Source organism: Dunckerocampus dactyliophorus, chromosome 12, assembly GCF_027744805.1.
Source record: "Dunckerocampus dactyliophorus isolate RoL2022-P2 chromosome 12, RoL_Ddac_1.1, whole genome shotgun sequence".
Lineage (NCBI taxonomy): Eukaryota > Metazoa > Chordata > Actinopteri > Syngnathiformes > Syngnathidae > Dunckerocampus > Dunckerocampus dactyliophorus.
In genome coordinates, this window is record NC_072830.1 from 7,053,163 (window position 1) to 7,079,720 (window position 26,558).

At 43.7% G+C, this 26,558-nt stretch overlaps 2 protein-coding genes across 7 annotated transcripts in view; both read left to right on the forward strand.

The window, feature by feature from the left end:
• Nucleotides 1-1,602, forward strand: part of actn4 (actinin, alpha 4) — a 50,724-nt gene extending 49,122 nt beyond the window's left edge. For all 6 annotated transcript variants that reach the window (XM_054793366.1, XM_054793371.1, XM_054793365.1 and 3 more), the window contains one exon: nt 8-1,602. In XM_054793366.1, the coding sequence (XP_054649341.1) occupies nt 8-166 (159 nt within the window). In that variant the 3' untranslated portion in view covers nt 167-1,602. The remainder of the gene's footprint in view (nt 1-7) is intronic.
• A 7,442-nt stretch (nt 1,603-9,044) lies between these two features.
• The window catches only part of slc8a2b (solute carrier family 8 member 2b), a 92,469-nt gene continuing 74,955 nt past the window's right edge, over nt 9,045-26,558 (forward strand). Inside the window, exon 1 of the mRNA XM_054795348.1 lies at nt 9,045-9,161. The gene's annotated coding sequence lies outside the window, so the exon portion shown is untranslated. The remainder of the gene's footprint in view (nt 9,162-26,558) is intronic.

Here is a 26,558-nt window from a genome sequence, read left to right on the forward strand (position 1 = left end):
CTGTCAGAACTTCATTACGGCGGACGAGCTGAGGAGGGAGCTCCCCCCCGACCAGGCGGAATACTGCATCGCCAGAATGGCGCCCTACACGGGGCCTGACGCCGTCCCCGGAGCCCTCGACTACATGTCCTTCTCCACCGCCTTGTACGGAGAGAGCGACCTGTAGGGCGGCGGAGGTGGACAGTCGAGGGGCGGGTGGGGGGTGGGGGTCAGATGGCGGGGTGGGTAGCGTGTTGAGGAATCATCTGGAAGAAAGCGAGGCGTCCTCTGCGTGTGCCAGTGTGAAAATGTTTGAGCGTGTTGAGTGAAGCCTAGCTAGTCTCGGCCCAACGTTGACTTCCTTTTGCCGGCGTCCCCAAGGAAACGTGGGCGGGGACAGCTGGAGGGGGCGGGGGCCGCTCTTTAACTTCACCCTCTCTGCCTTTTTTGGGGGGATGGGGCGGGGGTCACGAGCTAATCTTGATACTTACGCTAAAATGTGTTTATTTTATTATAATTTTGTTCTTCTCGCAAGGGGGAGGAGTCAGGTCTGCGGGGGCGGGGTCTTACACGTTGACTGCCCGTGTTTGTGTATTAGATCCTAGAGTTATATGCTGCAGCGTTGGGATGGGGCGGGGGCATGGAAACATATTTACCCATAATTCCCTTCTTGCTGGATAAGGTGACCAACTTTTTCTTTCTTTCTTTCTTTCCTTTCTTTCGTTCTTTCTTTCCTGCAGCGGGTGGAGGGTGGTGTCAGGGTGGGGGCGGAGCTTGTTTTGGTGGGAGTGGTGCTTGAAATTGCCACTGTAAATATTTGTTTTTTCCCCAGTGCGACGGATGATACTTAAAAGTAGAGAAAGTTTGATTGTGTGCAGTTTCACCAGGGAGGAATTTGACTTTTTTTTTTTTACGTTAATTTACAAGTCACATGACAGGTGACACCCAATCATGAGGCAGTATTCTGAAAATTCTTCAAGCGCTTAGTAAATAGAAGGTTGTCGACATTCACGCTCGTTCGTTTTTGATTGGCCGAATGCAGATTCTTGCACTTCCTGGTTTGGGCGGTTGCCATGGTGACAGCAGTGTTGCAAAATGATGGAAGCGATGAAGAGAAGTGAGCTAGTTGGTGTCCACAGCACCATCCTCCCTCTTTCTCTCTATCTCTCTCTTTCTCCACTTCCTCCTCATCCTCAGCTGTCTTCAAATGAAGGGAACGTACCACAGTGAGGGGTGGGGGTCTTTACTTCCCAAAATGTACAAACAAAATCGAGAAAAAAAGGAAAATGGTGTTGAGAAAAAAATCTATGCAATAGAAATGAGAAATTGAATCAAACGTCTAAATTGATTTTTCCGGGAGGGGGGTGGGGGAGACGGGGGAAAGTAAGATGGAAAAACAAAAAGTCTCGGACCAAAAGCTTCTTTCTTTGGATTTTCTCTCCTTTTTTTTTTTTTTTTTCCCTCCGCCAGCTTGGAGAGAAATGAACTCTGGAAATTGTGATTTTTCTTTTTTTTGTACTCTTTATCAAGGAACCTTATCTGCTGTACTGGAAACTGCAAAGGCCTTCTGTCTAACGATGAGTGACTTTCACAAAGCACACATAAAGTTTCCTTACAAAAACACATCTGGCTTTCATATCCTTTTTGTCCCAGCATGTTCACTTTTTTAGCAACATCTCAACTCAAGTAACCCCAATTTAGTCACGACTCTTGCGATGCGATGAAATATTCAACACGCTGATAGTAGATAGTCTTATGGAAGGTGATACAGTACACTGTACGAACAAAAATATTGGGATGCAGGTCTTACTGCACACATTCATCACAGGTTGGACTAGACCAGTGGTTCTGTTATTTTCTGTCATACCCCCACTGGGGGACAAATGTTTTTACGTCCCCCAGATTTGAAATGCTATTGAGAAACTGACACCTATTTATTATCTGTACTGTACAGACTGAATGCATTCAAGGGTGAAATTGCATGTTGAGTACGACACATTTCTTCAACACTTCACCGTGCCCACCCCACTATTTGAGAAGCACTGGACTAGACCAGGGGTGTCCGGTCCGGGGGCCATTTGCGGTCCGTGGCTGTTTTTTTTTTTTTTTTTTAAATTTTTTGTGACCCGCACATTTTGAAAATATAATTCAACAATTTACAGTAATTAGAATAACAATGTTGTAATATGAGGAAAAATATTGTCATTTTGCAGCATAAATTTGAAATATTAAAGATGTTTTTCAAGCAAAGTCAATATATGACAAGAAACATTACAAGAGAAAAGCTGAAATGGTTGGGGGGGAAAAAAACACAGCAGAAAGGAAAAAAAACATTTTATGAGAATACAGCAATCCATTGTTTATCACGGTTCGTGATAAAAAAAATTCCACAAACTAGATTCAATATTATTAGTTGATGGGGCCACTTGAGTAAAGAGTTTGGCTTCTCAAAACAATATGTGTTCAAAAGAGTAACACGTGCATCACAAAAATGCCTCCTCGATCAAAATCAGGCATCACAAATCGCTCTGGGTTACTTTTCTCTTTTGTCGTATCACTGCGCGCTGTCGCCTGTCCATTCTTGTGTAAATCATGAAGAAAGCTGCGACGCTCGCATCGTCATACACTGTGGAACACACACGTAAACAAGAGAGCTGCGACGCTCGCGCAGCAGATGAAGATGTCAAAAAATACACATGATCCCTTTAACAAATGGAATATTTTCGTAGTTATTAGGGATGTCCCGGTCTGATCTTCAGGATCGGGATCGGCTGCCAATCCGCTGTATTTTGAAGATCACATAATATCGGATTCAGCCACGAGATCAGGCCCATCCGGTTGCCGTATGACATTTGTAACTCTGGGCCACACCAACACGGTCGGTGCGGTAATGCGCCTCACAGATGGTTGCCACTCGACTCGTGCCACCCACAAGAAGAAAACGCAACACCACCATGCAGACATGTCCCCGGTGTACCGTGGTGAGGTTAGCTTCACGTTGGATATTTGTCTCCGTAGCTACAGCCGTAGTTCCCCCTCACTGTGCCCGGACTACTGTGTCATTGTGCGAGGAGCTCGCACGCAGTGGCCAATGGCGGACGTGGTCACCCTTCGTCACTCTCCGGCCACCCCACTGGCCATCTAGACATTTCAGGTATCAACTTATTGCCACCCCTATGTGAGTAATGGTGTCACCTTGGCCACCCCAATTAAAAATTTCTGGCTACACCACTGCTTGCACAGGAAGTGCTACTCTAACCGCTGGTTGTTTACACTAGGGACCATCAATAAATGACTATTACACTGAAGCAAGTTTGTTAAAAAAAAGTCATATATAATCTAAATCACACCACAAATTGATCTATAACCATGTCAAATGATTAGTCCTATCAAAGTATTTTTCATGCACATTTTTTCCAATTTTAGCTTTCATTGGATGGACTTTTATTGGATTAGGGAGCTGACTCAGAGGTTTGTTATAAAAGCCAAACAATATTGTTGGTCATGATGTCTAATAAAGTAAATTCAGCAATACTTTGTTTACATTATTTGTAATGCTTTGAAGAGCTTCTGTGTAGGCTCTCAGTCGTACAGGAGTTGTCCATCGAGGAAAAGGCTTCTTGAGACGTCATCTGTACTTCTGTGAAGAAGGTGTCGGACGTTTCGCTCCTCATCCGAAGAGCTTCGTCAGCGAACTAATAAGTGCTGGTAGCCTAGGCCTTAAATACAGTAAGAGTGGGCGGAATTGGTGTGCCAACACCCTCCTCCTATTGGTTCGTTACACTAAGCCTGGGCGGAGTAGTGGTATAATCCTATCCTGTTATTAACACCTCCGATAAAAGGGAAGTGTCGCTCCCTGAATTGGGTATGAACGACTCTGATACTGGCTTGTTTAGCATCTATTGTTCTGGCTCGGCCCTGGCTTCACCTCATTTGCAAGACTAAGAGCTGTGGGTTTTGGTCTCAGTAACCTGCTGAACACAGGGTCCAAATTAAACCTCAAACCACCATTCTGATTCAATGATGGGTTCTGTTGTTTGACAAAAATAGCTTCCGTCAAACAACAGTCTTGCAAATGAGGTGAAGCCAGGGCCGAGCCAGAACAATAGATGCTAAACAAGCCAGTATCAGAGTCGTTCATACCCAATTCAGGGAGCGACACTTCCCTTTTATCGGAGGTGTTAATAACAGGATAGGATTATACCACTACTCCGCCCAGGCTTAGTGTAACGAACCAATAGGAGGAGGGTGTTGGCACACCAATTCCGCCCACTCTTACTGTATTTAAGGCCTAAGCTACCAGCACTTATTAGTTCGCTGACGAAGCTCTTCGGATGAGGAGCGAAACGTCCGACACCTTCTTCACAGAAGTACAGATGACGTCTCAAGAAGCCTTTTCCTCGCTTTGAAGAGCTATTTTCATAACCATATTCAATTCCACAAAATCATATTTTCAACAAAAGCTTATTTAAAAAAAATATAAATCTGGATCGGATTGGCAAGACTATAAAATGTGGACAGAAGTTATGGCATACTGTATTGTTACTGTATGGTTTACTGTATTCTTGTTCGGCTGACTACTTTAGCTGGTTTCATGAGCGGGTCAAAGCATTAGAAACACCCCTGTAAACTACACACATGTCTACATTAGATTTTTTTCTATATATATGTAAAATTGAAATCGCAGTCAAATTTCGCAAATAAGGATCAAATCTGGATGAAACTTGTTTTGATGGTTCAACTTCTGAGCCTCGCTAGTTTTGTTGAACTGGTCAAATCTGATCAAGTTTTTCCTTGGTGGCGATAATAGCGTCTCTCTCATCATGTTCCTCTTGTGCTTGGTCATGTCTGTCCAGCAGGTGGCGATGTGGCACCACCACGTCCACCAGTTAGTGCACAAGCATGAAAAGGCTACAGTAGAATGTACAAAACATGTATAGATTTACTAATAATTGCAATACTAAGTATTCATGAGGCGCTATACAGTATGTTGTTATTGTTATGAATTATAGATGACTCTTTACATATAATATAGCTTTGGAATGTGTGCACATTTGGACTATCTATAATTCATCCCCTTAAATCCATACCTTGCAATTCCTTTTCCCCGCATCTGCTTCACACAAGGCTGATGATGTCACCCCCCCCTTCACCGCCTGACAGCCGGGAACCACCAACATATCCATGCTAGTGTGCGCTAACATTAGCCAACATAAGCATATGTAGCTGAGTGAAATTGTTTATTTAAAATACTCTGTTTTTTGTTGTGAACATTCTCGAAACCTGCATTTACTCTTTTGGTGGTACATTATTTTCATTACGGCTGCTGCTGCAAGGGGGTCTCTTTGTAGCGACGCACACAGGGAAAAAAACGCGTGTCCCCTGCCATAACGTAGCCGTTTGCGGTCAGGGAATGCTGCTGTGTGCGCCTGCTAATAGTGCACCCTCTTTGCCATTGTTCCACAGAAATAAATGTGCAGATCCTGACTCGGTATGTGTTCTTAAACCCTGGTGCCATTACAAGTCTGTAAAGTATCTTCAAAGTTATACAATTATAAGAGGAATATTCACTGACTTTTGGAACATTGGTTGCGAAGAAACGACGTTTTGCTTGACGGCGGCCACGTTTGCCAACAATCTTGCTAGTTCATGGAAGTTAACCGAATGTAATCAAATTCATCCGTCGAGAAAGCCAAAACGTTAACACAAAACACGCTTTTATAGTTTTACATGCAAAAATCAATTCGAAATGCAAATAAATACATATACAATGATGAAAGGGATAAATGAACATTTAATGTTACATTTACCTTCATTGAAGACGTGATTCAGTGACTGTTCCAAAGACACGATGTGGTAGCGAGATCAACCATTACCATCTTCCTGTTTTGCTATGAATTATTTCTTGAATTCAGTAGTGTTTCTCACCTAAATAACCCAAAATAGAGCCAAAGCAAGCTGCAAGTGCTAGTATTTTATCAAAGACTATTGAATTCAAGAAATAGCTAATGACAAAACAGAAACATGGTGTGCGTTTGGTGTCTCAATGCCACATTGTCTTTGAGAACGGCAGTCTTCAATGAACGCAAAAGTTACCTTAAATGATTTATCCATTTAATTTATCATTTAGCATTGTTTCGTGCATGTAAAGCTATAAAAGCGTGTTTTGTTTTAACATTTTTGAGAGTCAACTGCTGATGACATCATAGGCAGGCGACAAAACGTACGTGACTCCCGGGGCAGTTTGCCATTTTGTTCTATAACCAGGAAGGACATTTAAAAAAACACGATTTAAAAAAACTGAACTTTTAGAACTAGGGGTGTCACAAGACGAGACTATACACAAGACTGGGTCCTTGAGACGAGATTTTAACATGTTTTTTTTTAAAGTACTTTTTATTGAACTGATTCACAAAACAATGCAGGTGCGTTTTGAAATGATTATTGTCCCACAAATTGACGCCAAACGATATTATTGTCTACATTTTCTGAGACCAAATAAACCACCGTTATATAATTGACAATTATCTATATTATTTATTATTAGATATTATTATGTATTATATATTTGATATAATTACAAAAATAGTAGCGTAAAGCAATATTTTCTTTAATTTTTCATCTTTCACTCTGTAAAATTGCGGAACTGGCGTTTGTGACATGTATTTTCTCACAGGCAATTCATCTGCTTTTAGACCGGCATGAAACCGGCATTGCACGGCGTTGTTTATGTACAATCGGAGGTGCCTCACGGCGGATACTTCAAGCAAGAAACACTTTCTGACTTTGACTTTTAATGCGCACCACTTCTTGCTAAATATAGCGGCTGCGTCGCTAAATTGTCAACACAGACCTCTTGTATAAATTAGGTGTGTTATGAAGTGAAACCAGTGATTGCTGGAGCATTTAAAGTTGGTGCCCAGCCAAATATAACAGGCGTTAATAGAATCGCTCGGTGATTAAGGGTGCAGACAAGTCCGCACATCTACGTGGGTTGATCTGACTAATCTTAAGCAACTCTGATGAAATGTAGAATTACTAGCTTCTGCTTGGACGATATACACGGCGACGGCTATTGAACTTCCATGGAAAAAAAACAGCCAGACGTCACTCACTGACGCTGACATGGGAACATGGAGGTAGGTTGCAAGCTGCGCGCCAAGCACTTAATGTGCGCTTCCAGTAATGCCTTGCACGCTGCCACTTCCATATTACTGTATTATCATTCATAGTAGCCATGCAAAAGTTCAGTCTGATTGGCTTCTGGCTGCCCTGTTCTTGCAAGACAGCTTTTCTCCAAACGAGAAATCTCGTCACGTTTTAATCTCCTTTTTACGTTTTAACACCCCTATTAAGAACTCAGTTGCACTCATGCAGTGTTTTAATAACATGACAAGACGTGCGCCATATTGTACGCTAACTGAGGCTAAATTGTGGCGTAAATTTTCCGATGGTACCCACGGCGTACGCTAACTGAGGTGCAAAACACCTTGAAGTTACAGTGGCTATTTTGCTAGAGCGCATTCAAGTCGGCTCGACTTATGGGGTGTCTTAACAGCGCCACCATGTGGTGTATTTGCAACAAAAGTAATAGCACAGGCCACACAGTCGCCGTGTGTATTCTGACCAATTTTCATCCTTTTGTGTGCAGGGGTTCAGGAGTAGAAGTCTGCTGATGAAGGCGGATTGAAAGTGTTTTTTTTTTTTTTTTTTACAAGATGACATCGCCAACTAGTGGTCTGGCATGCATATTACATGGTTTTCACCAGCTTTGTAAAAATTTGTTTTACAGTTTCACAGCTTGTAGCCCCATCTCTACGGAACAATGGCGGCACCAGGAAGGCCAAGTGTTCCCCAGCAGGAGACTTTAAGGAGGAGGGAAGAGGGTTTTTGAGCTCTCGCTTCTCCTTGGCACTTTTGCTCGCCATGACTCCCACTAATCAGGGAAGTTACACTTCCTGTCCATTACTTAATGTGCTGCCTGTGGGAACTTGGAACCGAACCGAATGTTCCGTGCGGAAAAATCAGACGAATGCATTTCCCGCTCCACCCTTGAAGGTGATTGTTCCTGATCAGGCGTTGAAGTCTTCTCCTGAGCTCCCTGCAGTAGCATCAGTATGATCAATAAGAAGTGATTTCAGCTTCTTTTCCACTCACTTTACTGACCTTTTTTCTTTTTCACATCCAGTTTTGCTTCCTTTGGCTTCCGACGCCATCTCTGGAAGACCAGTTTATGACCTCCGCCAGGGAAATAGTGACATTCTGGTGTGTTGTGAGTGCTTAGCTCCCTGTTGGGAGAGGCGTTTATTTGAAGCGGACCTGTCGTGTCGTGTTTACTCTCCGTGTGCACGACTTTGTCCATGTTAGGACGCAGGAATCCATCTCCGGGACATTTGCTTGACAGACACAAAACAGAACCTTGGCGCTGTGTTCCTCGTTTCCGACTGTTTCTTTTCGGAATTCCCAGAGCCGATTCTCAGGCACGTACAAAAAGCGTGCCTTTTAAGAGTGCGTAGTGCGTTTCAAATGACGCCAGCGTCTTAGATTTACCAGCCGTCATTCAGGGTCATGGGACCAATTTACTGTAGTTGCTTTTACAATTAAAGCGGCTTTGAGCAGAAGGGAGGGGCTAAATCAATTCACGGTATCATGTGACCCCTATTGCGTCATTACATAATATGACTCAGCAGCACTAGCCAACCAACAGGTGGCGCTATATATATAAAACCCCTGACTCTATGGTAGACCTTTCAGCCAATAGGAAGCCTGAAGAAAGTAGGTTAGTGGAAAAGACACAATAACAACACAGGTGGATGGAGGAAGCAAGATGTCGCCTTGTTTACTTCCTCTCCTTGCATCCCTTCTTTTCCTTTCTTGTTTTCATTCCTCTCCCTTTGCCTTCCTCTCCTTCCGCCATGTCTTCTTCCTTTTATCGCATCCTTTCATCCTCGTTTCTTTCCTTTCCTCACTTCTTTCCTTGTCTTCTTGACTTGTCCTTAATGTCGTCCTGAGGACACGCCCCCCCAGAACTGTGTGTGTGTATGTATGTGCAGTGAGTAAAGAGAGAGAGGGAGGGGGGGATGCTGGTGGACCGAGGCGGGACATTTCAGCATCACCAGTCCTCGTGCACATCTCGTCGAGTGCACATGCTGCTTCCTCATCCTCATCACCATCACAAAAAGGTAAGAACACTGTTGATTTTTCTCCCCCCCCCGCTAGCTTTCACTATGTGTTATGCTCGCTCGTGCCCACCCGTGTCCGTCACGTGGTGTGAGCTGCGGCTCGTAACAGAAACATGAAGCGTGTCAGCATAAAGAAGCTTCCAGAATGCAGGCAGGCGGGCAAAAACGCGCACGCGTCCCTATCGCGCACTGCCCTGACAACGCTCATACGCACCAAAAGTTCTCCCGGGCAGCACGAGCACGAGCACGAGCAGGTGTCAAAGTTAATGAGACGTCCTCTTATGTTTGCGACTCGTGCAGCTCATTAACATATTGACTTCCTGCTCTGCTGGTACCACGCGACTCACGCAATAAATCATATTGATCAGGGACATAAAAATGATTTGTTTCCTATTGGATGTCAGTAATTCATCTCTGCTGCTAATGCAGTGGCAGAAACTCACTGGAGAGAGGTGGTGGTGGTGGTGGTGGTGGTGGGGGGGTTCAAAATAATGTCAATTAGTTGTAGTATAGTCGTGGTCCCGATTAAAAACATAAAAAGGCAAGTCAGACTTGAAAGAACAGCAGAGTTGTCCTGTCATATCGACGATCTTTGACTTGTGATTTTGCAATAGATTCCTAAAAACAGCAGAACGCTCCTGTCCTATAGAGCAGCGATTCTCAACGGGTGGGTTGCAGAGTTGTTTTCAGTGGGTCACGGGTCTTTCCCTGGGCAAAGCAAAACATTTAGGCAACAAACACAAACACACAGCTGCAGATACCTGCTGGAGAAGAGTGCGCCATAGAGCGAAAGAAACAGCGTCTCACTGCCACAGCGTGGGGGAATTCCGCCCACAGTGACTGCTCACGTTTGAAAGTTAGCGCCCTCCAGTTAGCCACTTAACTGTCCCTTTAAATATATTTGATTTGAGTTGAAAATTGTCTGCAATTTGGGGATGATGGATGGAGGTGCGTCATACAGCCAAACCAGTTGAGAACCATCGTTATAGAGGATCTTTGAACGCCGTTTTTGCAGTAGGTTCTTAATAACAGCAGAGCACTCTTGTCACATAGAAGATCTTTGACTGGTGTTTTTGCAGTAGATTCTTAACCACAGCAGTGCGCTCCTGCCATTAGGGGATCTTTGAACAGCATTTTTGCAGCAAACCTTAAAAACAGCAGAGCATTCCTGTCATATTCACTACTGTTTTTGCAGTAGACTTCTAAAAACAGCAGAGTGCTCATGTCACATAGAGGATCTTTGAGTAGTGTTTTTGCAGTAAATTACTTAACAGAGGTGATCTCTCCTGTCATATAGAGAACCTTTGAACAGCGTTTTTGCAGTAGATTCCTAAAAACAGCAGAGCGCGCCTGTTATATAGAGGATGTTTGAATGGCATTTTTGCAGCAGTTTCTTAATAACAGCAGAACACTCTTGTCATGTAGAAGATCTTTGACTATTGTTTTTGCAATAGATTCTTGACCACAGCAGTGCGCTCCTGCCGTATAGAGGATCTTTGAACAGCATATTTACAGTAGGTCCTTAAAAACAGCAGAGCACTCCTGTCATATTCACTACTGTTTTTGCAGTAGATTCCTAAAAACAGCAGAGTGTGCCTGTCATTTAGATGATCTTTGACTTGTCTTTTTGCAGTAGACTCCGAAAAACAGCACTCCTGTCATATAGAAGATCTTTGACAAGAGTTTTTGCAATAGATTCCTAAAAACACCATAGTGCTACTGTCGTATACAGAACCTTTGACTAGTGTTTTTGCTGTAGACTCTTAACCACAGCAGTGCGCTCCTGCCATACAGAGGATCTTTGAACAGCATTTTTGCAGTAGGTCCTTAAAAACAGCAGAGCAATCCTGTCACATTCACTCCTGTTTTTGCAGTAGACTCCTAAAAACAGCAGAGTGCTCATATCATATAGAGGATCTTTGGGTAGCGTTTTTGCAATAAATTACTAAAAAGAGATGATCTCTCCTGTCATATGTAGAATTTTTGAACAACGTTTTTGCAATAGATTGCTAAAAATACCAGAGCACTCCTGTTACTTAGATGATTTATGAACAGCGATTTTGCAGTAAGTTCCTAAAAACAGCAGGTCCTTAACTTTGTGAAAATGTGGCCCACAGAACACTTAAGTTGAATATCCGTGCCATTTGGGCGAAAAAGCCTGAATGGTCTTACAAGGAGCGCTACACTGTTGTTGGTCCACAGGTTAGAGAGCATCAACACTGGACTCGCCCTGCTTCTATCAACTCCACCACTGGACTGAGATGCTGCTCGTGTTGTGTAACAGAGCATGAATAGTAAACAGTTACATCTTATCCATGCATCATTTTAGTGCTGGATGTCTGTGAGCGTGTTTCATGACCTACAAAGTGTTTCAAGCGCTGGTGGTTCTTTCTGAAGCGTCCATGCAGCTGGAGAAGAGAAAGCGAGGAGATCCTCGTCTTCTTGGGTGCAGCAGGGCTTCCCTCCACCCCCCACTCCCTCCCTGCTCACTGCAGCTTTCCGGGGACTTCCCTTGTTTTCCTCCCTTCATCCATCACACCGCCGCTCGTCTCTCGTCCTCATCCTCACCTTTCAAGCAAAGAGTAGCACGTTAATGAAGTCTGCTGTGGGGACTGATGACTCCAGTGTGCTTATGCAGCATTTTGGTGCCACTCATTCATTACTGCTTCCTTCCTTCCTCACTCCTCTATGAAATCTCCCCTCCCATCTTTCCCACTCCGTCCTCCCGCCTCCTCCAACGTCTTTCCCTCCTCACACATGCTGAGCAATGAGATGAAAACATGTCTGCTGTGCTTAACCTAGCTTTATCACCTCGCTAACTACGCCCCCCTGCCTCCTCATCCTCGCCTAACAACACCTCTTTCCTTCACCCTCCCGCCTTTTGTGATTGCTCTCCCGAGATTTTGTGAGGACTGTTTCCACTCGCTGCCGCTCATCCGCAGCCTGCGTTCACACTTTTTAATTACGCTAATGATCGGGCTGATTGTGGCGGGCAAAGTCGCTGCTGCTCCTGCAATGGGAGACGAGGGGATTGATTCTTTCCGGAAGACAAGTCGGTGATTGACAATCAAGGTGTGCTCGTTTGCTCAATGTGAAAAAGACTTTTGTCTCTACAGAGGCGTGGCTCGTGCCGTGTGACTCGTGTTTGCGTTGGGAAGTGGCTAACATTTGGTCTGGGATACGACTACTTTCTGGCTGGACTGCTTTATGAGTGGGAACCCTTGCACTTTGCAACATTTTCACGTGTTGCTAGGCAGACCTAGCAGGGCTCACTTGTAACTGCCCCCATGCAGCCAATGAAAATAATGCATAAAGTCGTATGCATATTTCTGTAGTAAGAGCTGTAGAACACCAGTTTACAACCTTCTAAATGCCGTTTTTAACATTATTAGAGCCCTCTAAACATGAAATAACACCTTTACACACCTATTACCCAATATAGTATATATAAGAGAAAATAAGACATATAAGACTTAAATGAGACTTGTGCTCGTGTGTGTTGCTGTAAATGTGTTCCGGTGGCGTGGACAGGAAGTGACGCCGGGGGTTCAGTGTTGAGTTTTAGCTTGGCGTAGGTTAAATCTGCAACAGTAGCCCATGTTGTTGTTGTGACATAATTGAAACCTGCAATAAAAGCCTGTTGTTTTGGTGATCAAGTCGGCTGCTTGTGTGTCGCACCCAGCATTACAGTAACATTACTGACACCTAGTGACCAGTGCAGAATACTACGTATTAGCACAGCCTATTTGAATGTGTCTTCTGTATGCATTATTTGTATTTTACTTCATCTAGCCATTTTTATGCCTGAAAATGTGCATATATTCTCATTCAACCGTGAAACGGCATGCATGACATTTGAAGGGATCACTGTACTGCAGAAATAATTGGTTCCTGGGTCAAGTAACATATTTAACATTACCTTACCTGTCATACAAGCGTAAAAATAAGCTAGCCGCCGTTAATAGTGACACATGATACATTTTGCACACACACTCGAATGGTGTTTAGGGAAATGGAAAGGGAGGCGACTTCACGTGTTGCGCTTTTGAACTTATCTTAAGTGGCACGCAAGTGTACAAATAAGTTAACTGGTGCTTGCCAGTAACTTTGACAGGGAGGCGGATATGCATGTGTGTCTGGGAGGTGTGTCTCTTCACATAATCCATCCTCTTCGTCTTTTATCGCTGATGATGCTTTGAGCCATGTTGCACTGAGCAGCCAGGAAGTGTGTGTACGCTTCTCTATATCGTAGTAAGTTCCACTTCCTGTTCTTCACTGTTATCACCACTGGTGCGCCTTCTCTGTATAACCTCACAAAAAGACAAAGAAAAAGCACGACACGGGTTTGAACTTACTGTGGTTGTGTGTGTGTGTGGCCGTGTTAGGAATGGAATATTTTCCCTCTGCTTTGAACGAGAAATGTTGGAGGATTGTTGACAGCAGAGACATGACGCACGATCACGAGGCCATCTTGGCTGATACAAACACACTCACACACACGCACACATAGTATGTAGATATGGCCCCATTTTAAAATAAAGTTATAAAGTAAGCGTTGGCCGCTAATGGTTCTCTCCAGCGCTGGCATTGCAATTGCTAGTGTCTGCTCCTGTTTGAATTAAATTGTAAACTGTCCTTGAGACTCCTCGACTCATTTCACAGAATCTGGTGGGACTTTTGCTCTTTTGCTCTGTCTGGTCCCAACATGCGACTCCAGGAAAATTGTAAGAAATCCGAGCCATTTGACGTGCGAATGAGGCTCTGTTCCCTTTTAAAAGTCCTCTTCCTCAGGACATTTGTTTGTGGTCAATTTCTCTGTCTGCAGGTGACTTTCCTGTTGCAGTCTCTTCCTCTGCCGTCTTCTCCCCGCCACCTCCCCCCTCTTTTATTTCTCCATTGATTGAATTTGCAAGCATTGATCGTGTCGCCTTTGACACGGCGCCACTTTATCACTTACGTAACCTCGCCTGTCCACAGCCGCCACGCCATGAATATGAATGAAGGCCCGCCAGCTCTTTACTTCCAGTCTGTGTGGAACTCCGCAGCCCCCCACTCCCTCGGCTCATTCTGCCCACTCTCACTGTGTACCGCCCCCTCCCCTGCTCTGCTCATGTCAATCACAGCCAAAGTTGTTTGCTCCTTTAATTGGACCAGATCTTGCACTTGCATCAAATCGCCTTGGGGCAAATCAAAAGCGCGCAGAGCTGCAGCGCACAAATGAAAGTAACGCAAGGATCAGAGAGGCGTGTAAATGAAAAGGAACACAGACGGAGACATGTTAACATGTTGGTTTCAGGCGATTTGTGTTGATAAACACGTGCACTGTAAACAGACGAAACGGAATAAATGCATTGCATGCAGCGTCCGCTCATGCGCGTCTCAGTTGTTGGCGGTCGGGGTGACACGAGACACGATACGGGATTTTAACATGACCTTGAAGAAAAGTACAAAGAAAAAAAAGGCAATATGACAATATATTATCTACTAATATCTACTAATACAATTTCTACTACGTTACCCTCTTCTGCACTCTGTGTGGACGCTACCAGTAGGGTTGGGCATCCTTTGAATTTGGGCGATTCCGGTTCCGATACCCCGTTTCGATTCGGGTTCCTAATGATTCTCGATTCTGAATCTTTTCAGAAGTAGGGTCATAAAGGTTTGCATGGTTTAGATGAGGCCGCTTTTTGCTGATAACCGATATGCCGATATTGTCCATCCATCTATCCATCTATCCATCCATCTATTCATCCATCCATCCATCCATCCATCCATCCATCCATCCATGTTTTTTTTCGATATTGTCCCACTCCCACGCCGCCATGAGGTTCTGCCTTTCAAGCAGCTGTGTTTGTTTATTCAAGCACATTTTTACATGCCATGAGAGTGATCAGTGCGATTCCCTGTCCACCCATTGATATGGAGGCGGCATAGCCGGGGCTAAGATGAAAGTCAAGCGGCTAGCAATGAAGTGGAGATTCCAACCTTTGGTAGCTTCTATTATCATGGTAAATGTGAATTTGCAACCGAGCAAGATCGACGAGCTGGCAAGAACGTCAAGCGTTTTCAGAGAATGCAGCTTATTTATGCTTCACTGAATGGCTAACAGGAAGACAGGAGCCTGTGGAAAGCAGAAAGAAGGTGGGCTTGTACTGTATGTCAACAAACTGTGGTATCCTGGCCATGTGAACATTCAAATTAACATTAATGATAGGGAAAAAAAACCCTGATACCAATATCTACCGATATTTAATTTACTATGCCAATATCGGTAATATCAGTGTGCCGATATTATCGGACATCCCTAGATATGGACTTTTTTGAGGAATTACTTTACTTTGAATTTCTCACAGGGCCAGTGTACATGTAAATATCAGAGCATTGAACTTGAACATAAATGTTTTGAAGTCTCTTTACGTTGGACTACACCTTCACAAAGGATTTTTATTTGTGAAAAGCTCATGAAAAAAGCACATATCCTGTTGTTTATGTGTTGGAGATACAGTTAGGAGTTGTGATGCACAATAGACAAAGTGTAACTTAACCATCTCACTGAGTTCCTACTAACCTACGTGCAGAAAAAGAATCGGAATGTCAGCCCCGGTTCACGTCGATGCTTGATGCTGGATGCCCGCCTCCACCCACTGAGACAAAGAGACTGTATGACTGACAAAAGAGCTCTCTCCGTTCATGCTGTTGTTCTATGGAACAAACGCACCAAGGTGCTGAAACCCTCTTCCTGCCTGTTTGGAGGCGGAAGAGGAGGAAATGATTAATTAGCCGCACGGTGGCCTAGTGGTTAGCATGTTGGTCAGGAGATCTGGAAGACCTGGGTTTGAATCTCCATTGGGCATCTCTGTGTGGAGTTTGCATGTTCTCCACGTGCGTGTGTGGGTTTTCTCCAGTCTCCTGCCACATTCCAAAGTGCATCTTAGGTTAGACTCTAAATTGTATGAACGTGACTGTGACTGTGTATGTGCCCAGCGATTGAGGGTGTATCCCACCTCTCGCCCAAAATCAGCCGGGATACCCCTGGGATACCGCCAATCAGCATACCCCTGCAACCCTAGAGAGGATAGTGAGGCATAGAAAATAGATGGGTGTGATTAATTAACTAATTTACTATCGTCCCAGGCCTAGTTGTTTTTCTGAATGATCTTGTCACGTTTTAATCTCGCAAGATTTTGTGATACCACTAACTGGCGGTGACATCACGGTGGCCTTGCCAAGCGCTTTCACTTTGCATCCCCGGAAATTCTGCTTGACTGGCGCAGGATGTGAGGAAGCAAACACCGTGATGGGTTCATAGTTGTCACTTCTTATTGTCTGAACACAGCCTGACCCTCATTAGAGAAACGTTTACCCTCAAAGTCACACACACACAGTCCACCTCCATGCACCCGATAACCATGTCAGCACCTGGCTCTTTCCTCATCTAGGAAATGTGTGTGTGTGCGTGTGTGTGTGTGTGTGTGTGTGTGTGTGTGTACCTTTTCTCGCCCACTCCCTGCCCCCACGGCGCCCTCAGAGACTTCAGAGTGTGGGCAGCAGATTAAACTCACGGCGCCTCGGGCACAAAAGCTATTAAGATGCAACGTGGAAACACAAGAAGAACAACACTGCCAGTGTGCACACAGCGTCAGTGAATTAAGAGTCAGAGATAAGGTGTTTTTTTGCTGCTTACATGTGAACCAGAGTGCTTCCTCTCATGTTTTTGCAGCATCTCACTCATTGGCGGAGCTCGGATGTGCAGCAGCATGGCTAAAAGCCCTGTAAGTTTACATGGCACTGGAAAAAATATCTTATATTTGAACGTCACCGAATCCACTTTTCAAAGACAGCGTTGTAATCACGTGAAACATGATTGTGTTATTGTCACCTAAGACCTCAGTTTTCTTGTAGCTATAAGCTGTGATTGGTCCAGCAGCAGTCACATGGCTAAATCCTCCAGCCTTGTCTTTAATACTTAATAAAGCCTGCAGGCACATCTTCCATGTGAACCTTCATCGCGCAAATAAACTCAGCGGATGTTTTATGTTTCCATGCAAGCAAGCCCAACGTGACCTCATCACATCCACTCACTGACCTGTGCGTGATGCTGCTTCCTGTGTAGCTTTTTACATTGTGCGTGCGTGTTGGTGGGTTCCTTATTTCACCCCCAGCAGCAGCAACAGCAGCTGCGGTTTTTAATTAATTGGAAAATGGGAATATTGGCTCGTGCAGGATGCACTAAATTACCCCTTAACGACACGTTCTGACACAGTGCCAGCAGAACAAGTCAGTAAGAACTCGATTCGTCTTCATGTGCTCGTATGTGGCACAGTTCAGATGCACGGGTGCGAGCGGCACGGCAGGGGGTGGGTGGGGGTGGGGGGGGGGGGGGAGCTTTTGTTCCTACGTTGACATTGGAACATTTAAATTGATGTAAAAAAACGTTTTTGTATATTCTCCTCATCGGTGATGCATGTTAAAAAATATGAATGAATTCTACATGATTTTGGAATATAAAAAAATATAATAAAAAAAATGAATACAATATATCCGTTAAATGCATAAAATACATTGTAAATTGAGACAAAGTTATCTTTAATGCAATTTTTTTGGAAAGTAAAACCCCAAAATAAAACTCATTTTAATGAATACGTTTTAAAAGTAACATATAATAAGACAACATGAATTTTTAGATAATAAAAAAATAAATAAAAATAGCTTCAATAAATATAATTTAAAAAACCCAACAAAATAAACATAAAATTAGGAAATTCATTTGTAATTAATACAATGAATGGCAAAATTATCTTAACTAAATGCATCTTTTTAGGAGAATGAAAAATAAAAATAATTTTCATGAATACCAAAAAAATAATAGAATATAAATTAAAATATATATATTATTATTTTGTATTAATATTAAAATACTTTTTTAAATTAATATAATTTTTGTACTTTTTGTAGAAAGTAAAAAGCAAAAATAGTTGCAGTTTAAATAGTTTCAATAAATAGAATAAAAAACAACATAAAATAAATATGAAAGAAGTAAATTGTTTTGTAATTAATACAATTCATTCCAAAATTATCTTCAATGACTGAATCTTTTTAGAAAAATAAAAAGATAAAAACAGCTTGTGTGAATACTACAAAAACCCAATCTAGAACAAATATAAATTAAGACAAAATAATTTTTTAATTAATACAGTTTATCACAAAATTATCCTGAATTAGTCCACATTTTTAGAAAACTAAAACTAAAAAATACAAGTAGTTTTCTTGAACACCCCAAAACCCAATATAAAATAAATATAGATGAAGATGAATTTTTTTAAATTAATACAATTTATTACAAAATTACCCTGAATCAGTACACACTTTTTTTTTAAAAAGAAAAAGAAAAAGCAAAAATAGTACTTTTAATGAATACAATAAATATAAAAAAATAAATATAAATTAAGAATACATTTAAACAAAATACAATTATTTAAAAATAGTGAAACATGGTAATATAAAATGGTCTTTATCTCCAAAAGGCATCTTTAGGCTTACTTTATAGATAAGGTTGATGCTGGTATGTGTTGCCATGGAAGCAAAGTAAACACAGTTCACAGTTAATTGAACACATGCTAATCTTCTTTTAGCCACCAGATCCCTCATTAAACCTGCTTCCTGAAAATACACGAGAACATGCTGCAGCACACATGGTGTGTGTGTGTGTGTGTGCGTGTGTGTGTGTGTGTGTAGATGAATGCACTTGCAAGCGGTGTGAAGCATGTGTGTGTGATGATAGTGTTGCCATGTGGTGATGTGCAATCAAAGGAAGCATAAGTGACTTATGTAAAAGCGTTTATATAAGAGGCGTAGATGCTGCGCGTCAAATCTTTTGTGAAGAGGAGCGGTGACCCCCGCGACCTTCAGGCTCCATCCATCCACGTGGATGCCAATCCAAGACAACGTCTGTGATGCCGAGGCTCGCTGGTCGCCGCCTCTAGCGTTTGTTACGTAACAACAACTTCTCCGTTCTTGCATGCTAATCCTCGGATGAAAGGCTGCTCAAATATGGCGGTTGGGGGAGGCGCGGGGTCAAAGGTTGAGATCGCTGTCCATTGTTACCTCCGCCAGGGAGGTCATGTTTGCATTGCTTTTTGTGGGCAAGCTAGGATTACGCGATAGTGTTTCCACAAAACGTAGCATGTCATGGGTGCAGATCTTTTGTCATCACTGCGACCTCCGCCAAGCATGAAAACACACGGATGACAGCGATTGGTTTGTTTGTACCTCAGCCTTTTAGTTCAGCAAAAACCTCCCAGCTACATTTCCGTGAAGCTTTGCGGATCGTTTAAGGACATCTCGATTGAAATCTTTATAAATAGAAAAGTTTTCTTTCCCATCGTATTTATTGGAATTTTTGTCTTTGCGCTTTTTAGCAGTGATGGAAGTGTCCTTCCCGCCCTAGAATGTAAACGGTAGAGTCCCTCCATCTATTCCAAACATTTACGTAATTCTCCATGAACCAGGAAGTAGCCTGCTGGCTAACTAGCTCTCTAGCTTGTGTCTCAAATGGAATACTTCCGTCAGTACACTTCAATAAGAACACTGTACACTGTGTACTTGCTTCCTCGCTGCACCAATTTTGAGCGTGTTGTGCTGCCCCTCCTCCATTACTGATGATCGCAGTACCGCAGTATACACAGTATACACAGTATACACAGTATACACAGTGACTTCTTCTTCTGTTTCTTATTCCTCTTGTACTTCTTTTACCTCTTCTTCTTGTACTCCTTCTTCTTCACCTTCTTGTTCATCTACATTATGTTCTCATTGGTATTTTTGTTCCTCTTGTTGTTCTTCTTCTTGTACTTCTTGTTCATGTTCTGTTTCTTCTTGTCCTTCTTCTTCTTCTTGTACTTCTTTTTGTTCTTGTTCTTTTTGTACTGATTCTTGTTCATCTTCTTCTTTGTGGTGTTCTTTTTTGTTTTTGTTCCTCTTCTTCATGTTCGTCCTCTTCTTCTTTGTGGTGTTCTTTTTTTCCCTCTTCTTTTTACTCATCTTCTTCTTGTTTGTGGTGTTCTTCTTGTTTTTGTTCTTCTTCTTGTTCATCTTCTTTGTATGTTGCTGTTCTTCTTCTTGTTTTTGTTCCTCTTCTTTTTGTTCTTCTTTAATCTTTTTCTTGTTCATCATCTTTTTGCTCTTGTTTTTTGTTCTTGTTCATCTTTCTTGTTCTTCTTCTTCGTCTTCTTTTTTCTATTTTTGTTCTTTGAGTTCATTTTCTTCTTGTTCTTCTTGTCCCACTTCTTGTTTTTGTTTCCCTTTCTTTTTGTTCTTCTTGTTTTTGTTTTTGTTCTTTTTCTTTTTCATCTATTTGTCTTTGTTCTTTTTTGTTCTTCTTCTTGTTGATCTTTCTTGTTCTTCTTCTTCATCTCGTTTTGTTCTTCTTCTTGCTCTTCTTCTTGTTCCTTCTTCTTCTTCTTGTTTTTGTTGTTCTTGTTTTCTGTTCGTCTTCTTTTTCTTGGTGTTCTTTCCTTTTTTATGCTTCTTGTTCTTGTTGTTCTGTCTCCTTTTTCTTGTTCTTCTTCTTCCTGTTCTTCTGTTCAATTACTTGCCCCTCATCCGCCATTATTTCAAGTACGACCCTCCCCGTCAGCTTTGTATCCAAGCTGGCGACCATCGAGGGTGCTAAGTGTGCATGACTGGGCACCCACCTTGGTGGGGGTCTGCACTCCAGACACATTTGCTCACTATTACGTGTTAATTTGTGACACGATTTGAGTAAAAGAGTTGAGAATTGCTCCATGACTTGCAAACACAAGGTGAGATTTGCACATCAACCGCTGACACGAGAGCGCTGAGAGGTGCATTGGGGCTTATCAGCACCCGACCTGCTCCGTCTGGCTGTCTGCTCCCCCTGATAGCGCTCTGTTGTTTGGCCCCGCCCCCCTCTTAGCTTCACTATCATATCAGCTTCAATGACAGTGAAGGTGAAAGTCACCACGGCCGCCAGGAGGTGACCGGAAGATGCTGTCATTCATTTGGGGGCGAGTGAGAGCTCGCTGGAGGATGTCTTTGTTTGCTCGCCATGAGATGCACATCAACAACACCAAACGAGTTAACTTTCCCTGACAAAGTCACAGATGTGTTTGAGAAGACAGTGCGAGGCGATGTGTGAAAGAAGAAGAGCAAGGATGGGGGAGAGCTTCATTTCACAGCCGTTAACTCTCCATCGCCTGATTGGACGCTGAAGAAAGGCCATTTTCACAGCACGTCAGCGCTTTTCACGAAACAAGAACATGAAGCGGCCACGTGGAGCCGAATGGCATCCTTCCCTTCCATGCACGTGTCCTCGTGCGCATCAAATGGCGTAATGTCCTCATCGTCGCAGCTAAACCGCAGCCGAGCTGCTCCGTCCGGCCCGAGGGGGCAACCGGCGGCGGCAATCTGTCAGCGACCCTTTTAGAGGTCACCGCCGTCATTCCAGCTCGGCGAAGCGAGACCGGACGGGCGTCCTGGTTGCTTGGCGACGGCGGGACACGCTCGGCTGTCATGCCAGTTGGGAGGCGAGAAGAACATCAAGCAGATGTGTTCCTCATGAGGCCAAGAAGCGTCCAAGCGGGCACAGATGTTCTTTTTATAGCCGCACATGATTTGGCTCAGCTGAAGTGAAATGAATCCTCAGAGAGCACTTTTACACTTCACAACGCCAACGCTTGAGCCTCCCTCACTGAAGATGATGATAGCAGAGAGCAGGTGTGTCCAAAGTGCGGCCCGGGGGCCATTTATGCAACAGTGACTTTTGTTTTAGCTCCATGCTTGAGTGTGAATTGAAAGCCAATCCGGCCCCCTTGGCAGCGCGCTCTCATTGGATGGAATAATGAAAACATGAACCAGCAGAGTCGTTTGGGAGAATATTAAGAAGGCGTTGTGGATGATTCCCTTTTGGATGGAGCTGGTAAAAGAAAGAAATAAGTACGGTGTGATTATTATAAGAGGATTGTGTCATTCGGCGGCTCAGTTTCGCTATCCGCCAGCATCGTTTTCTCCACAAATTGTGGGCTTTATTTAAAGCCAAGGATTAGTCTCGCCGTGTGTGTGCTGATTGAGCCTTACATGTGCAGAGGAACCACACAGACATCCCATAATGATGCCGGCATTGTGTTAAATGATGCTCCAGTCGACCTACATGTTTTTAGTAGTATTTTTCAATCAGATTAATCACAGTTTAATCATAATTAATCGCCATTTGCAACTATGTCTGAAAAATGCCCATTTTGACAGTATTTTATGAACAGAAAGATAAATGACAAACATGATTATATATATACAGTAGAGCAGTTCACTAGAGGACAAGCAACATAGATGGCGCTGCAGTGCTGCCTCTGTCCACTAGAGGGAATCATCGGAGCCTGGAGAACAGAGCCTAGAGGGAGGCTGACGTCATTGCAGCGGCCCAATGAATGTGTTGCTCAGACGCAATTCCATTTTTCATACTGGTACATGTTTGTATATTTCTGAGGTATACTTTTGGAGTGTTATGTTGCGGTGTGATGAATTTAGTGTTCTCAGTAAGAAGACACCTTGAGTCAGACTGTTACATTGTTACTGCTATATATAATGACCTGCGATTTCCACTGGGTTAACAAGGTTGTTGTGAGTGCACTGGTTGCTCATGATTGGCTCCTGCCAAAGAAAGAGCTACTGTTTCCTCACTGACTCGCGAGCGGCACAGTATTTAAATAATTAGTAATAGTTCGGAAATAAAGGAGATGTCACGAGATTAGAATTTAGCCATGGATTAGCCACACCGCTGTATAAGCCGCAGGGTTCAAAGTTTAAGAAAAAGTAGCAGCTTATACACCGGAATTTACGGTGTTTGTATTTTAGTTCATTTAAAACATTGTTATGCTTGAAAGCCCAAGAATATAGTAATAGGCCGTAGTCAACCACAGAACATCATTTATTAATTAATGAATTTTTGAAAAACCGAGTGAGGGAGCGATGTTGGAACCGCGATGGAGTGATGGACGACTCCTCTGTTAACAGAAAGACGTGAATATACTGTATGTACAGTATATTCAACATACTGTATGTTTATTAACAGCTCCAAATGAACCGACAATTAACAATCAAGATAAACTATACGACACGGCATCATATAATTTGTATTGAATAAAATATTATTTCTGGTGAAAATGCTGTCCATTATGTGGTCGTTCACATTACCAAAAAAAAAAGACACTTCAATGTGAATGCGATGCGTCCGGGAAGTCACACGCATGCGCAAAACATGACGTCACATGCATCGCCGTGTGTTTACCGAAGTAAATATTGCCCAAGCATGTGCTCTCCTTCCTGCGTTTGTGGCAATTTCAAGGCAACAGCCTAAGCAGGGAAGCCCCGACTTCCCTCTCCTAGGCTACTTCGCTCAGCTCCTCCTGGCAGACCCCGAGGCGTTCCCAGGCCAGTTAAGCAACATAGTCTCGCCAACGTGTCCTGGGTCCTTCCTGGGGCCTGCTACCGGTCGGACGTGCCCTGAACACCGCTCCAAGGACACCCCCCGGGAGCCATTCTGACCAGATGCTCGGGCCACCTCATCTGGCTCCTCTCAACGTGTAGGAGCAGCGGTTCTACTCTGAGTTTTCTCCTGGATGACAGTGCTTATCACCTTATCTCTTAAGGAGAAAAAAATTCATTTTAGCTGCTTGTACCTGCGATCTTGTCTTTCGGTCACTACCCAAACTCATGACCATAGGTGAGGGTAGGAACGTAGATTGACCGGTAACTTGAGAGCTTTGCCTTTCGGCTCAGCTCCCTCTTCACCACAATGGACCGATGCAGAGTCTGCATCACTGCAGATCTGCCTGCTGATCTCACGTTCCATTCTTCCCTCACTCATGAACACGATCCTGAGGTACTTAAACTCCTCCACTTGGGGCAGGATCTCATCCCCGACCTGGAGATGGCATTCCACCCTTTTCCAGGCAAGAACCATGGACTCAGACAGCCGCTTCACACTCAGCTGCAAACTGATCCAGTGAGAGCTGAAGATCACGGCCCATCTTTGTGACCCTGAGCATGAAGCGGTGTAGAAACTGGATGGATGGATGCTAATCTGAAGTTCAATGGTGGGAGGGTGGCAGTGGCCTGGTTGTCCAGAAACCGGAAGGTTGGTGGTTTGATTCTCAGTCACTCCACCCAGTCACTGTCGTTGTGTCCCTAGGCAAGACCCTTCACCCACCTTGCCTCCAGTACCACCCACACTGGTGTATGATTGTTTGGTGGTGGTCAGAGAGGCCGTAGGCGTGAATTGGCAGCCATGTTTCCGTCAGGCTACCCCAGGGGAGGCGTGGCTATAAATGTAGAATACCACCAGTGTGTGAATGAATAATGGCTTCACTTCATTGTGAAGCGCTTTGGGTGCCTTGAAAAGTGCTGGAAATAAAAATCGAATCCATTATTGTAATTGGGTCTTCTGGATTGTTGTGCCTCAAGTGGAGGTTAAAAGTTAAAAAAACATATTTACAAACAGTTTTTTATGCTATTTTTCCAAAAATGTTCAATTTACAGTATAAATAAGGAATCTTTGCGAAGATTCACTTAAGACGGTCGAGCGTGGAACCAGTTAATCGGGAAGACCGAGGCAGGTTATCCGATCCCGTCGACAGGTTGTGCTCGCTGGGACTGCGCAACCACAAGGTGATCCAGTACAGAGTCAAGGTGTTGCGCAACTTGTAACGAGGGATTCATTTGCTCTTGTCTGTTGTTTGCTGTGCTTATAGTGACGCTCATCGTGCTAATCCTGTCATTAGCCCATGAAAGATAATAATGCTTCATCCCACACGACGCCGACCCGGTGGCGTCTCATTAAATGAGTCATTGAATTAGCAACGGCTGACCTGAGCAATGAGCTGACTGCTTGTGTGTGTGTGTCTCAAACACTGTGTGCTTTCTCATGCTGTGTTGTGAGCACAGGAACATCTTTGAGTGGAATTTCATTGCACTTTTCTTTGCTGGAGGCTCTGGAACGCGGCAGTAGTTGATAGATTTTTATTTAAGAAAATAAGATAGCAAAAGAAGTTGAGAGTTATCGAAACACCTCTAAAGGTTCTGTCGCCTTTTTGAAAGATATTCCTAATAATCTTCCACGGTGTGTGCAACCTTTTTATTGCTCATCTTCAACGCCCTCCAGGTGCAGGTCGGCCCGCTCTCGCCAAGTCGACCCGTCGGCGGTCGTCAGGCAATTCATTACTGCATGTCGGCGCACCCTCGAATTGCTCGTTATTCTCTTTAGGAGCAAATTTGGATCTGGTTCTTGGGGCGGCCGCAGCAAAAAAAAAACAAAAAAAAAAAGATGTGCTGTCAGCAGCGCCAATGGATTCCCGACTCAATCTGCAGGCGGGCCCGGCGCCAGAGAGACTTTGCTTTGAGCGAGCGGGAATAAAAGGAAAGTGGGGTCAATTAAAATGAGCGATTTAGTCGCTGCTGTCGGACCGAGAGATGAGCGCCGGGCGGCCGCTGTGCCGATCTCAGATAAGGAGGACCACTTGGACTTCCCAGCAATTCATCCATCCTGGCTATCGCACGTCTTGACTTTGATTGCATCATCTGCAGCATCAACATGACCTCATTACCTTCTTGACTAGTCCAGTTCTAACGCCACCGGGCTAACTAAGAAAAACCTTGGAATGGCGAGGCCAATGAACATCTGTTTGGTTTGGGGACACACCCATCCGCACTTTTTCACTTCCGTTTGCTGATACTTTTTTGGCTACATTTGCTGACCACATTAAAGCACAGACGCATAAACATGTCTTGCATCATACCGCAGGCTCCCCAGTGTGGTTGCTGTGGCGATGTGCGCAAAGTGTGCCGCTGCAGCTCCCGGCGAGACCGCCCCCCCTGCACACACTTACTGGGACAGACTTCCACATGATGTTGGCTTTTAGCACACATCTCATCTTTCCGATTATGACTAATTTTGTGTGTCGTCATGCACGAAGCAAGAAAGTGGACTAAAACGCGACAACACAGGTTTGTGTCATATGCTTCACAATGTATGCTGCTTCCCAAACCTCCAGTGTGCATCTTTGCAACATGATCTCTATATTCCTAATATCGGAACCGCTTCATTTGGACAAAAAGGTGCCACAAACACACCTAGGGGCACCACTGCCTCCTGTGGAAACTCACTGCACACACACACACACACACACACACACACACACTGGAAAAATAAACAAACAGCAAAAGGAGTAGATCAGGGGTGTGCAAAGTGTGGCCTGGGGGCCATTTACAGCCCACGGCTGTTTTTATCTTGGTCCTCGGCACATTTTAAAAATACGATTAAAGAAGACAATAAAAAGCAACAGCAAAAATGGCAAAAAGAGCAGTCATTTGACAACAATAAAGCTG